Source organism: Somniosus microcephalus, chromosome 8, assembly GCF_052327205.1.
Source record: "Somniosus microcephalus isolate GS21.2 chromosome 8, FLI_Smic_1.0, whole genome shotgun sequence".
Lineage (NCBI taxonomy): Eukaryota > Metazoa > Chordata > Chondrichthyes > Squaliformes > Somniosidae > Somniosus > Somniosus microcephalus.
Window position 1 is genome coordinate 38,355,475 of NC_140994.1, and position 15,684 is coordinate 38,371,158.

General features: G+C 44.4%; 1 protein-coding gene across 1 annotated transcript in view; it reads left to right on the forward strand.

Moving 5' to 3' along the window:
- The first annotated feature begins 7,594 nt into the window (after positions 1 to 7,594).
- The window catches only part of htra1b (HtrA serine peptidase 1b), a 60,654-nt gene continuing 52,564 nt past the window's right edge, over positions 7,595 to 15,684 (forward strand). The window contains exon 1 of the mRNA XM_085994598.1: positions 7,595 to 8,373. Within this exon, the coding sequence (XP_085850724.1) occupies positions 7,938 to 8,373 (436 nt within the window). The 5' untranslated portion in view covers positions 7,595 to 7,937. The remainder of the gene's footprint in view (positions 8,374 to 15,684) is intronic.

Genomic DNA, 15,684 nt, shown 5'->3' on the forward strand with positions numbered 1-15,684 from the left:
GGATTGCTACCAGTGCCACATGCTAGTCAGAGGAGAAATAGAAGGATATTTCAGATGAATACGTGGCTAGAGGAATGGTGCAAGGGGGAGGGATTCAAATTCCTGGGACATTGGAACCGGTTCTGGGGGAGGTGAGGCCAGTACAAACTGCATGGTTTGCACCTGGGCAGGACTGGGACCGATGTCCTAGGGGTAGTGTTTGCTAATGCTGTTGGGGAGGGTTTAAACTAAAATGGCAGGGGGTTGGGAACCTGTGCAGGGGGACAGAGGAAAGGGAAGCAAGGATAGAAGCAAAAGATAGGAAGGAGAAAAGCAAAAGTGGCAGTCAGAGAAATCAAGGGTTTAAATCAAACATGGCCACAGTAAATAATTATTCTAAAAGGTCTAAGAGTGTTAAAAAAAACAAGCCTGAAGGCTTTGTGTCTTAATGCGAGGAGCATTCGTAATAAGGTGGATGAATTAGCTGCGCAAATAGATGTAAACGGATATGATATAATTGGGATTACGGAGACGTGGCTCCAGGGTGACCAAGGCTGGGAATTCAACATCCTGTTTAAGATTCAACAAAGGAGGACAAAGGGATTAATTAAGAAAGGGAAAATAGAATGAGAGTAAGCTTGCAGGGAACATAAAAACTGACTGTAAAAGCTTTTATAGATATGTGAAGAGAAAACGATTGGTGAAGTCAAACGTAGGTCCCTTGCAGTCAGAATCAGGGGAATTTATAATGGGGAACAAAGAAATGGCTGACCAACTAAATACATATTTTGGTTCTGTCTTCACAAAGGAGGACACAAATAACCTCCCAGAGATGCTGGGGAACATAGGGTCTAATGAAAGGGTGGAACTGAAAGAAATCAGTATTTGTAGGGAAATGGTGTTAGGAAAATTGATGGGACTGAAGGCCGATAAATCCCCAGGGCCTGATAATCTACATCCCAGGGTACTTAAGGAAGTGGCCCTAGAAATAGTAGATGCATTGCTGGTCATCTTCCAGAACTCGATAGACTCTGGAACAGTTACCATGGATAGGAGGGTAGCTAATGTTACCCCACTATTCGAAAAAGTGGGGAATTATAGACCGGTAAGCCTGACATTGGTAGTGGGGAAAATGCTAGAGTCCATTATAAAAGATGTAATAGCAGAGCACTTGGATAGCAGTGACAGGATCGGACAAAGTCAACATGGATTTACAAAAGGTAAATCATGCTTGACTAATCTACTGGAATTTTTTGAGGATGTAACTGGTAAAATAGATGAGGGAGAACCAGTGGATGTGGTGTATTTGGACTTTCAGAAGGCTTTCGATAAGGTCCCACATAAGAGATTAGCGTGCAAAATTAAGGCACATGGGATTGGGGGCAAGGTATTGACTTGGATAGAGAACTGGTTGGCGGACAGAAAGCAAAGAGTTGGAATAAACGAGTCGTTTTCCGAGTGGCAGGCAGTGACTAGTGGGGTACCACAAGGATCGGTCCTAGGACCCCAGCTATTCACAATATATATTAATGATCTGGATGAGGGAATTGGATGTAATATCTCCAAATTTGCAGACGACACAAAGATGGGTGGGAGGGTATGCTGTGAGGAAGATGTCGTGAAACTCAAGTACGATTTGGACAGGTTGGGTGATTGGGCAGAAACATGGCAAATGCACTATAATGTGGATAAATGTGAGGTTATCCACTTTAGTGGCAAAAACAGGAAGGCCGATTATTATTTGAATGGCAATAGATTGGGAGAAGGGGGAAGTGCAAAGAGACCTGGGTGTTCTTGTGCACCAGTCGCTGAAGGTAAGCATGCAGGTGCAGCAGGCGGCTAAGAAGGTAAATGGTATGTTGGCCTTCGTAGCAAGAGGGTTCGAGTACAGGAACAAGGATGTCTTGCTACAGTTGTACAGGGCTTTGGTGAGACCGCACCTTGAGTATTGTGTGCAGTTTTGGTCGCCTTACCTGAGGAAGGACGTTCTTGCCATGGAAGGAGTGCAGCGAAGATTCACCAGGCTGATACCTGGGATGGCAGGAATGACGTATGAGGAGAGATTGTGTCAATTGGGCTTATATTCACTGGAGTTTAGAAGATTGAGAGGGGATCTCATCGAAACCTATAAAATTCTGTCAGGCCTGGACAGACTAGATGCAGGAAGGATGTTTCTGATGGCCGGGGAGTCCAGAACGAGGGGTCATAGTCTAAGGATAAGGGGTAAGCCATTTAGGACTGAAATGAGGAGGAATTTCTTCACCCAGAGAGTGGTGAACCTGTGGAATTCTCTGCCACAGAGGGTGGTGAAGGCCAGTTCATTAAATATATTCAAGAGTTGGATATATTTCTTAAGGCTAAAAGGATCAAGGGATATGGGGAGAAGGCAGGGACAGGGTACTGAATTTGTTTGACCAGCCATGATCTCATTGAATGGCGGAGCAGGCTCGAAGGGCCGAATGGCCTACTCCTGCTCCTATCTTCTATGTTTCTATGACACAAATAACCTCCCAGAGATGTCGGGGAACATAGAGTCTAATGAGAGGGAGGAACTGAATGAAATCAGTATTTGTAGGGAAATGGTGTTAGGGAAATTGATGGGATTGAAGGCCAATAAATCCCCAGGGCCTGATAATCTACATCCTAGGGTACTTAAGGAAGTAGCCCTAAAAATAATAGATGCATTGCTGGTCATCTTCCAAAAGTCTATAGACTCTGGAACAGTTACCATGGATTGGAGGGTAGCTAATGTAACACCACTATTTAAAAAAGGTGGTAGAGAGAAAATGGGGAATTATAGACCGGTAAGCCTGACATCGGTAGTTGGGAAAATATTAGAGTCTATTATAAAAGATGTAATAGCAGAGCACTTGGTAAACAGTGACAGGATCGGACAAAGTCAACATGGATTTACAAAAGGTAAATCGTGCTTGACTAATCTACTGGAATTTTTTGAGGATCTAACTGGTAGAATAGATAAGGGAGAACCAGTGGATGTGGTGTATTTGGACTTTCAGAAGGCTTTCGATAAGGTCCCGCATAAGAGATTAGTGTGTAAAGTTAAAGCACATGGGATTGGGGGTAAGGTACTGACTTGGACAGAGAACTGGTTGGCAGACAGGAAGCAAAGCGTTGGAATAAACGGGTCTTTTTCCGAGTGGCAGGCAGTGACTAGTGGGGTACCGCAGGGATCGGTGCTAGGACCCCAGCTATTCACAATATATATTAATGATCTAGACGAGGGAACTAGATGTAATATCTCCAAGTTTGTAGACTGGGTGGGCGTGTGTGCTGTGAGGAGGATGCCGAGAAACTCCAGGATGATTTGGACAGGTTGGGTGATTGGGCAGATACATGACAGATGCTGTATAATGTGGATAAATGCGAGGTTTCCACTTTGGTGGCAAAAACAGGAAGGCGGATTATTATCTGAATGGCAATAGATTGGGAGAAGGGGAAGTGCAACGAGACCTGGGTGTCCTTGTGCACCAGTCGCTGAAGGTAAGCATGCAGGTGCAGCAGGTGGTTAAGAAGGCAAATGGTATGTTGGCCTTCATAGCGAGAGGGTTCGAGTACAGGAACAAGGATGTCTTGCTGCAGTTGTACAGGGCCTTGGTGAGAACACACCTTGAGTATTGTGTGCAGTTTTGTCGTCTTATCTGAGGAAGGATGTTCTTGCCATGGAGGGAGTGCAGCGAAGATTCACCAGACTGATACCTGGGATGACACGAATGACGTATGAGGAGAGATTGGGACGATTGGGCTTTTATTCGCTGGAGTTTAGAAGAATGAGAGGGGATCTCATTGAAACTTATAAAATTCTAACAGGACTAGACAGACTAGATGCAGGAAGGATGTTCCCGATGGCGGGGGAGTCCAGAACCAGGGGTCACAGTCTTAAGATAAGGGGTAAGCCATTTAGGACAGAGATGAGGAGGAATTTTTTCACCCAGAGAGTGGTGAACCTGTGGAATTCTCTACCACAGAAGGCAGTTGAGGCCAATTCATTAAATATATTCAAGAAGGAGTTAGATATATTTCTTAAGGCTAAAGGGATCAAGGGATATGGGGAGAAAGCAGGGACAGGGTACTGAATTTGGATGATCAGCCATGATCTCTTAAATGGCGGAGCAGGCTCGAGGGGCCGAATGGCCTACTCCTGCTCCTAGTTTCTATGGACTGCTAAATAGATGAAGTAAAGATTAAACAAGTAACTCAACTGATAGAACGTATTTGTATAAGTGAAGACAGTTTTAAAGGCTGGTGTGATCGAGTACATATGTGCATATCTTAGATGATGCATTGTGATTTTAATGGTGGGGAGGAAAGGTCAGTTAGAGAAATCTACCACAAAGAAACCATCCTTCCATATCACAGAATCACAGAATCGCAGAAACCCCACAGTGCAGATAGAGGCCATTTCGGCCCATCGAGCCTGCACCGACACATATCCCACCCGATCCCCGTAACCCCTACACCAACACATATCCCACCCTATCCCCGTAACCCCACGTATACCATATGTGGTATAAAGTTCACAAATATGGTTTTAATATTCTGATACACCACTGTCTCGGCTCACATTTGAAAAATGGTCAGTTGGTGAAGTGCTAGAAAACTGCTGGCAGCTGTGAAACAGTACACCAGTGTTAGTCACTGCCTTCTGGAGAAGGGAAAAATAAAAATAAGCATTTGACTATATTTGAATTTGCTGCTCTCAAGGTGACTGGATGTTCTATTAAATTCTTGCACATTTCCACACTTTGAATTGCTTGTATGCAAAATATTTCATGTCAGTCACCTAATGGAGGCTGGTTTAACTGAAATCATTTTCAGAAAGTAGGAGTGATTTTTCTGTTCCTGATAAGTAAGTTAAAATATATTTAACAGGTAACGACGCTCTCCACCCTTTCCTTCCCCTCCATCTACGCACTACCCATATACTTATACTTGCCATTAAAATTAACCAATTAAAAAAAATCATAGATTACCATATTTAATTAGCCATAAATAGAGCATGGCAAAGCATCATGGCATTTCAGGAGTGTGATTCACAAACCGGTTTTCAGTACTGACAACACTTGGACAGAGTGCAGGATCACAGTACTGTGGGGCAAATAACTGCACCGGGCAGGGGGTGGAACACAGTGTAGTGGAGTGTAATGGTCATAGGGGATTGGATAGACAGGTGTTAATTCAACCGACATGAGTCTCGCATGGTGTGTTGCCTTCCTGGTGTCAAGGTAGAGGACAGGTGCAGAACAATTTTCAGGGGAAAGGGCAACAGCGAGAAGTCATGGTCCATGTTGGAACCAATGAGATGGTTGGGAAAATGGTTGAGGTCCTACAGACAGAATTTGAGGAGCTAGGGAGGAAGTTAAAGAGCAGGATCTCAAAGGTAGTAATCTCTGGATTACCCCCAGTGCCACGTGCTAGTGAATATAGGAACAGTAAAAAACAAAAACAGGTTAATATGTGGCTGGAGAAATGGTGCAGGAGGGGAGTGGGTTCAGATTCCTGGGGCATTGAGACCTGTACAAGATGGACAGGTTGCATCTCAACAGGGCTGGGACCAACGTCCTCACAGAGAGGTTAACTAGTGCGGTGTGAGAGGTTTAAATTAATTTGGGAGGGGAACCAGGACAAAGCATCAGACAGGAGAATCAAGGTGCACAGAGGTCTGCGAGACAAAGAACAGTATTCGAATAAAGAATAGTTCAGAAATAGGAGGGATCCAACAGAGGAGAAGTACCAAGCGGTGTTAGGTAGGTTTGGAGTGCATGTGCGTAAATCCACGGAGCGTGACAAATAGCGTTGGTAAGCTGCAGGCGCATGTTGTCGCATGGGATTATGATATAGTGGCAGTAACATTTGGTTCAAACAAGGGGAGGTCTTCAACCTGAAACGTTGACTCTGTTTCTCTCTCCATGGATGCTGCCTGGCCTGCTGAGTTTTTCCAGTGTTTTCCGTTGTTATTTCAGATTTCCAGCATCCGCAGTATTTTGCTATTGTACAATAACTTGCATCTCATTTGAAAATAATAAAAGGTAAATTCCTTCTCCGATGTGAACAGAAAAAGGCATTTACAGTGAATGGAACAGATAACATCAGATACAAGCTGTGCACACAGCAAGGGTTAATATTTCAGAGCATAGCTGTTACAAGTAATACAGGCTGGCACTGCCAGTTACACAGAGGGTCTTTTGTTATTTTGAAACATGAGCATTTAGAAGAGGAAACACAATTTGTATTGTTGTCCACTTGTTAAATAAGGTGCGGCTGTGCCTATTAGTAAAGATGATCAAAAGGAGCCATTCACAGGAGGAGTCTGGCACCATTGCTGGAACATGTTCGTTAGCACATGGTGAAAGTTTTACTGGAACTATCGCATTCATTTTTTTGTAAAGATGACTATTTCTTTTAAAACACACCATCCTGGAATTAGCCAGATCTGCCGAAGTGTTATGCAGTAATACCTTTCTGTGGCGCAAAAGGGATTTGGGATTTTTTAAAGAGATTAGTGCAAGAAATGTATAGACATTTCTTGGCATTATCTTATGCAGTTAATTAATTTGCATCTATAACATAGTTCTTGAGGAATATTATGTTGCACAGTGCAGTCTGTGCAGGTTTCAGGACAAGATTAATGGGATTATTTGGGGAGGAATTTCTTGAAGATATTTTAAACTAGAAGGGGAAATTAAATGCCATAAAAAGTTTAGTCACTTGCATACTAGGGGTCTGGTACAGATTTACATTTACCAGTATATCTGGCAAATTTCTAGGTAATTGAATAATTACAATGTTATATAAAATTGGGAAGTTAGTCCTTTATTTTGAAAGTTTACATTCACCAGGTCAGTCAGATGTAAACTGATAGACAAGAAAGCTGGGATTTTGCCCACAAACAAAATGTAGCCCAATTACCATCACAGTGAACATTTAATCAATTACTGGAAACCTTCATAAAAGCTGAAGTAGATCTTGGCATGGGTTGCACTTCTTAATTACCAGGGAGCAAAGGACAATAAATGAAGGAGGACTGAGAACCAAGTTACAAAGCAGAGTCTGAATTATATAACTCACGTTTTGTGGATAGAAGTATTCTCTCAGCACAGAATTACATTTGTTTCATGCGTTTACAATATATTTTGTGTTTCTTTAATAAAGGGTATGACTATATAACTATAGTGGGATACTTTGGGGCTAAATCAGCCGGAGACAGTTGTTTCTAGATTCCACATTCACTTTAAAGTTCGCCACTGGGCATCACCGCATTGGCCTTGAGCGGTTATAATAGAAAACGAGCCTAAAAGTACCATTTAATAAACCTTATTCTTTCTGTCTCTGAACGTGAAACATTTCAGGCGAATTTTCTTTAAACCACTGTTTAGTAAATGCCTCTGCGTGCTCTGACAGTGTTAGGTTGCCTGTTCCTTTGTGTCGTGCGATGCTCACAGTGACAACTTGATCAGCTGCAGTTTACGGATCTAGCGTGTAACGGGGGAAGCGTGGAAAAGGGGAATAATGCGGAGTGATGGGGCGGCCGGGGCAGTCTGTGTGCAAGAGGCGGGATGGGGAGGGGAGAGCGCGTCACCCGGAGCAGACCAATGGTTGCGGGCGGCTGTGGTGTCTGACGGTGGGTGAGCTTGATCCCTCGGGCTTTTATAAAGAAGCCGCATCGCTGTTATGAACTCGGATCTCCGGATAAAGCGGACGGCCCCTTGTCTGAGTGGGAGACAACTGGAAAGAACTTTATTTTCAAAACTTACTTTTTCCACGCCCCAGTGAGATTTTTGAGCAGATTTAGTTTTTTTTTGCCATACTGTTGCTTCACAAGTTTCTGGAAGGCGTGTTAAAGAAACTTATTCATAAGAACCTTTTTTGTTTTGTTTTGTTTTAAATGAACTGTGATTTGAAGAAGAGTGAAGTGTTGGTAAGGTTGGCTGTTGCTGGAGATGCTGCTGTTGTCTGCGGTGCTGTGTGCCTGCTGGCTGCTGGCGGAGAGCAGGGTCACCAGGCGCTCCCCCAGCTGCCCCCAGCTCTGCCATGTGCCCAGCTGCCCCCCGCTGCCCTCGGACTGCTGGACCGGCCCGGTGCCCGACTCCTGCAGCTGCTGCCAGCTGTGCGGCGCCGGCGAGGGCAAGTCGTGCGGCGGCCGGGCGGACGAGGCCGGGTGCGGCGAGGGGCTCAAGTGCTCGGTGCCGCCGGCGGCCAACCCGGCGGGCAAGCGGCGGATCAAGGGCGTTTGCGTGTGCGCCAGCAGCGAGCTGGTGTGCGGCAGCGACGGTAGCACCTACCGCAACGTGTGCGAGCTGAAGGCGGTGAGCCGGCGGGCTCAGACTCTCAACCAGCCGCCCGTCATCTTCATCCAGAGGGGAGCCTGCGGACTGGGTAAGAGCGCCAGTGATGGATGTGCACAGTTGTGCTTTCTTTTTTTTAACTTAATCAGCATAATTGAAAATGCACATATACAATATAGCGACATGGACCTGTGTACAGTAGTGTCTGCATATAAGTAATATGCATATCCATATAGTTGATCATTAGTGTTTTAACAAAGATTGCATGAGCTAATCTGCTCTTATCATGTATTTTATGTTCATAATTATGAGTTTATCTTTTGAGTTAATGACTGTAGATAAGAATGATGAATGCACAATCGGTATAGATGTAAGAATGGGTCCATACTTTATCTGATATGCCATAACCTGATATTCTATATGTAATTTCATAAAACAAAAACAAGTTTGGGTATGTGCTGTGGTCGGTTTTATGATGTGTTTTATATATATATATATATATTAGTGTGTATGTAAATGATTATGCTTATAGCATCAAATCCCAATGCTGTTGAAGTGTGAGGTGATTTCAAATGTAGACTACTCCTGATAATTCAGTCCTATTTTTGCTAAAAATCGAGTTATCCAGTAATTTGAATTAAATGTCTTTTGAACGAAGAGGAGTAGTCTGGGTGTGCGTGTATGGCCCCCATTTGAATGTTATTCAGGATGTTTGTGTTGCACTTCAAGATATAAACCACTGAAGGGTGAGTATCCTTTCTAAAATCTGTCTTATTCACAAAATCAGTAACATAAACATTTTCTGTGGCAATGCGCCTACTCTTACTTCCAAATCCCAGCACTGTACAGTGCATAAATTGAGCTTTGATACCAGTGTAAGCAGAAGAAATACACAATGGAACCTTGTATATTCACAGTTTATGCAAGTTTAATTGTGCCGTTGTGTTAAAGCTGGTAAATGTCGAGACGTGAAGGTGCTCACAGGAGGGTAGATTTTCGCCTTCACTGCCTGGATGGTAATCTGTCAGAATGGATTGCCTGCCCGTTCTAGAATCTGCCTAACCTGCCTCAAGGGAAAGCTAGATAAGTGTATGAGGGAGAAAGGACTAGAAAGACATGTTGATAGGGTGAGATTGTGTAAGGTGGGAGGAGGCTCGTGTGGCGCATAAACACTGGCACAGACCTGTTGGGCCGAATGGCCTCTTTCTGTGCTGTACACTCTATGTATTTCTATGTAATTTTCATTCCATTGATTTCAATAGAATTAAAACAAGGCGGGTGATCCACTCCACCAGATTACTCCCCGATGGTGAAAGTGAAAATCTACCAAGTGTATCAGAGTCAGAGCTGTATGTCTATGGCCCAAAATTAATGAGGTATAAATAACCAAGACAATATACCTCAAGTAAGTGGTTTTCACCAGAAAGCATCGATTCAGTCTTAGCTTGACATTTAAAGCTGGAGCTTGAAATAGTAAATTTACTGAGCAGATGAATTGAAACTTCTGACTGTTTAAATATCTTACACTGGCTTTCTCTCCAGATTCATACTTTACTTTATATTTTGTCCAAGTTAAATAATCATTTATAAGTTCAATTGCCAATTTGTTAAAATGGGTTATTGTGAGAGAGAGAGAGAACTCCGTGCTATTGAAATCTAAATGCTGAATGGACAGATTGTGTGTACATGACATGAGATTTTGACGTCTATTTCTACCCTGTTTTTGGATAATCATCTACCTAGATTGAAGCACATATCCTAGAATTGGAAGTGCATTGCTCTGACAATGCTGATTAACTGTATCCATACATTCTGATCATGTCCCTGCCTTGAGTGTTGCTGCTAGAGATCCTGAAGGCCTCAGATCTTTCTCGATTGTCCTCCTTCCAAAAAGGGAACGGTCCCCTGTAACCTGCTGACAGTCATATGCTTTTAGCAATAAGAAGATGACTTCATCAAATGTGCTATAACCCAACATATGGATAAATTACCTGGGATATTTACCAATCTGAGTGCTTCACATGGAACTAGGAAAACACCATTGCATATGGCCCTTTTTCCAGAGACCCATCCCACCATCATCATTCCCATAATCTCCCTAATTGCATCCCCGATCATGGTCTTTTGAACCTAGACAGATGACTGGGGAGATGATGATAACACCTGTTCTACGGCCAACACGACGACCCCAAGAGACTACACCTTAGATCACACCCAGTGAGCTTCTGACCCACTCAACTCTACCTGATCCAAGCCCTGTGAATACCAAGGATGCACCCTAACCTTGTTGACCCTCAATACGTTGTGTGAACAAAATCTGCAAAGCTAACTAAAACCCTCACTGCATTCCTCCATAAATAAATTGCACGTAACTGGCAATGTACCATAATTTAACAAAGTATGTAAACATTATTGAATTCAATAAAAATATTTTTAAATTAAAAAAACAGTACTAGGCATGTTTTTACAGCAGGCTTCATTATATTTTAAAAGATTGCATTTCCAAAAGGAATCAAAACTGCTAAATTGTTGAGAGGGTATTTATCTCCCACAGGCTTTCTTTACAGAAATCTGATAAGCAGCTGTGCAAAAACATAATAGAGCAAATGTCAACCAGTTAGACATGTCAGTGGTATCCTGGAAGTCATGGGGAAGATCGTCTCTGTGCGCTATGTGTAGTGACATTGTAAGCTTGATCTTTATAATGGTTTATGATTTTTGCTGCATTGAGTTCACAGAGGAATTAATTCTCCCAGTTTGTAAATTAATTGATCCACATGGATTGACTAAAATGCATCACTGATGCATTGGGCAATTTTAGAAATATTTCACGTTCAAAAATACAATCTACATTTTGGTTGGTAACTCACACGTACTGAATATGGGATGTCTGAGTGTAACTGGATAAATTTGACAAATATTAAGTGACCGTGAATTTTCTTCAGGCTGATTCAGCAGTATTCTAATGACTGCTATTGGCTTCTAATGACTGCTATTGGCTAAGAGCCAATGGAAAATGGTGAGGTGGAATCAATCTAACAGACATTAAAAAATACTTTGCTCTTTGCAATGGCTGGATGGAGGCTTAGTGCTGTTTGGAAACATGTTTTGGAGGGCAGTATTTGCTGATCTTCTGGTCATAATGTTGTTATTCAGCCAAACCTCATCCTGTATTATAAAACCCAGTATTGGGTGATGTTCTAGCATTTTTTCAGTAGAATAGTTGTTATTTCAGCTGAATGGTTATATTGTTGTCATTAAAGATCACGAGAAGTCTGGTTTACAAAACCCCTCATGTTTTTTTAAATACAATACTTCAATTAATTTTACATAGTTTTGAAGATAACATCAGTATTTAGAAATGTTGAACTTCTGTACTCCACCCAAAGATCATGAGGATAATACACGTTGAAGTAACTGCGAACCAAACACCAACTTTCACAAAGCAGGAGTAAATAAAAATACATTAAGTAACAGAGTATGTGTTGTGTTTTCAGTGCTAATTTTCATGCAGCTTTCAGTAGAAGCATATTTTTTTTCTATTAAAGCATGTATAGCTGGTATTGCTATGAAGACTAGTTTGTTTATGGTGGGTGGATGAAGGGTGCAGTCTTGGTGAATAAGTCACCACGGCCCAGAATTTGCGTTTGTAATGACGGTGAACCTGTCAATGTTTGCCGTTATTACTCTGTGAAACTGACAGTAACTTCTGCACATGCGCAGTTAAATGTGAAAATGCAGAAGTTGCTGTCAGTGATTCCCCGCTTCTCCACAGGGTGCACTGTTGAAGTCCTCCCAGTGGGAAATCTTAGAAATCACTTGAATTGGCGTGAACGTCCACTTTTTGCGCTCTAATCTCGCTGTAAAAACCCCCCAAAAGTTAAGCCATGTTGAATGAAGTGTAACTGAGTTTTTAACAGCGTATTAAGTCATAATTACTGCTGAACAACCTCTCTGGCCCTGAAAAATGAATTTTATAGTTGTGGAATGTCAAATTTCTCCATTATGCTACAAATTCCATTGATTTTTAAAATAATAAAAAATATATATATTTTTTAAGTTTATGACTTTGGATCAACTGCCCTGATACCTTCAAGTGGGATGGTAACAATCAGTGCCTTCATAGCCACAGTCCATGGTCATCCAGTAGGATGTGCTTATGTTGATTATTCATGCACATCAGATTATTTAAAGCCCTCACCACTACAAAAGCAGATTGCATTTATATCGCGCCATTAATGCAGTAAAACGTCTAGCACTGTTTCACATATCAGTGCGGTGAGTTTGCTGATGTAAAGTGCATTTCTGTCTGACTTTGTTCCGTAAATTAGTAAATCTTCATTATGTTGCTACTATGGTGCGCATTCAGGTTTCAAAATTACTACTGCATACAGACCAAAAGGCATGCAAATGATCCATGAGGTATAAATTGTACCTACCCGATAGCATGTGAAATGAAAATTCCCCAGTTGTGGCTCATATTTTCATTAGGAATGCTGTCTAAATAAGAGGAATATATACTGGGAAACACATTCTAAAGCTGAAATTCCACAACAACAAAAAAAAATCATATCCAGCCCAAATTCAAAAAATACATTAACTTTGAATACCAACTAAAAATTAAGTTTTAAAAAGTTTTGGCGAGGAACTTCAAAGGGGCCAAATTGACGCTGCGTATTTTCCAGATTGTTTTGTAATTTTTAAAATGAGCTGGTTCAATGCCACAATTTTTTCTGATTTTTGGTTAAAACCCACCCCTATCTAAGGATAAGGGGTAAGCCATTTAGGACTGAGATGAGGAGGAATTTCTTCACCCAGAGAGTGGTGAACCTGTGGAATTCTCTACCACAGAAGGCAGTGTGGTAAACCACTTTTATCGTTCACTATCGTTACACTATGTTTTCCACTGTTATATCGTTACACTATGGTTATCACTGTTACACTGTTGTATCACTACATGAGGTCGCCTCTTGTCACGCTGTTATACCTGGGCTGACCACTGCTGACTCCGCCTACCTGCCCAGGTATAAAGGTGGTCGACTGGCTGGTATTCCTCCTTGTTGGATCCGATCACCCACGAGGGTGGGCTCTGTTATTTAGCCAATAAAAACCTACAGTTACTTTCTTAACTCGTCGCTTTTCATTGGATGAATTGATAGGTATATCAATTTTATTGGCTAAATTTTAAAACGTCTACCGAACCGTCAGACCAGTCAGACGCCCAGCTACAACAGCCACAGCAGCCGGCCTGGCTGCGAGCCCTCCGACCGCCGTACCTGGATCTAAACCCACAGGCAGCAAACTCAGCCCTCGACTTCAAACACTGGCTGAGCTGCTTCGAATCCTACCTGGAAGAATCCGGCGTACCTCAGAGATCCAAACTAAGAGTTCTGACTGCCCAAGCGAGCCCTAAAGTATTCACACTCATCCAGGACATTACTACATACGACGCCGCCATCAACCTGCTGAAACAGCAGTACCGGAGCCCGGTAAATTCCATGTATGCCAGACATCTCCTAAGATCCCGCCAGCAACAGCCAGGAGAGTCTGTAGATGAATTTTTACGGGCGCTACAAACACTCGGCAGGGACTGTGACTTTAAAGCGGTAACGGCTGCAGAAAATACCGAAGATAATATCCGCGATTCCTTCGTGAAAGGCCTTCGGTCCGACTACTCACGGCAAAGACTGCTTGAATCTAAGGACCTCGACCTGAACACAGCTGCAGCCCTCGCTCGCTCCCTGGAAGTGGCCCATCGGGACCTCGAGGCGTATTAAAGGTACTGTACTGCGCGACCCTGGGACTCAGGCCCGACCCCGGCCGCAATACCCCTCACACCGCCGCCTCTGGGACCTACCTCAGCGTCGGCGTCCCGGACCCGATCGGGACCGCCACCCCCGGTACCGGCCGCGACATCGGAGCCCCGCGATCGGGCCGCCGGCTGCTTCTTCTGTGGCCAGGCGAAACACCCGAGGTCGCGCTGCCCGGCAAGAAACGCGACTTGTTCCAGCTGCCAGAAGAAAGGCCACTTCGCTAGGGCCTGCAGAGGGAGAGCCACAGACCCTAGCAGTGCCTCATGCGAGTTGTGGGGGCGGCCATCTTTAATCAAGGCAGCCACAGATGCCAGCATCCCCTCGTGTGAATCGTGGGGGCGGCCATCTTTGATCAAGGCCACCGACACCAGCAGTGCCTCATGTGAGTTGTGGGGGCAGCCATCTTCTCCGCCATTTTATCCAACCTCGTGGGCGCCGCCATTTTGCCCACCACACTCGACCGCCACCTCGCCTCCAGACCCGACCACCGCCTCGCCCGCAGACTACAGCAGCTCGCTCAGCCATACACTAGCCTCCGTCACACTGGACCAAGCTCGCCCGCATCACCTGTCCAAGTCCATGATGGACATCGGAGTAAACGGCCACGCCACGACCTGCCTGTTCGACAGCGGAAGCACGGAGCGTTTCATCCACCCAGACACGGTGAGCCACTACTCCCTCACTGTCCGGCCAACGCGCAACCGGATCTCGATGGCATCGAGGTCCCATTCTACAGACATCAGCGGCTACTGTGTTGTGACCCTGTCGGTTAGGGGCACGGAGTATAAAAATTTTAAACTCCTCGTCCTGCCCCAGCTCTGCGCTGCCGTCCTACTAGGGCTGGACTTCCAATCCCACCTTCAAAGTGTCACTTTGGCATACGGTGGACCCCTCCCCCCACTCACAGTCGACAACCAGCAGCTTTTAAACCGCCCACCGCGTAACACCTGCGGCCTTTCCACCCTCAAGGTCCCGCCCCCTTCCCTGTTCGCTAACCTCACCCCCGACTGTAAACCCGTCGCTACCAAGAGCAGGCGGTACAGCGCCGGGGACAGAGCTTTCATTAGCTCTGAAGTACAGCATCTCCTGAAGGAGGGCATCATTGAGGGGAGCACCAGCCCCTGGCGTGCCCAGGTCGTAGTCGTTAAGACCGGCAATAAAAACCGCCTGGTCATCGACTACAGCCAAACCATAAACCGGTACACCCAGCTGGACGCATACCCCCTTCCCCGCATATCTGATATGGTCAATCAGATTGCACATTACCGAGTATTCTCTACCATCGACCTTAAGTCGGCCTACCACCAACTCCCTATCCGCCCCGAGGACCGCCAGTATACCGCCTTCGAGGCGAATGGCCGCCTCTACCACTTCCTTAGGGTTCCCTTCGGCGTCACCAACGGGGTTTCGGTCTTCCAAAGGGAGATGGACCGGATGGTTGACCAGAACGGGCTGCACGCCACGTTCCCCTATCTAGATAACGTCACCATCTGCGGCCGCGACCGGCAGGACCATGATGTCAATCTGGAAAGATTCCTCCGTACGGCCCAACGGCTGAACCTCACCTACAATAAGGAGAAATGCGTGTT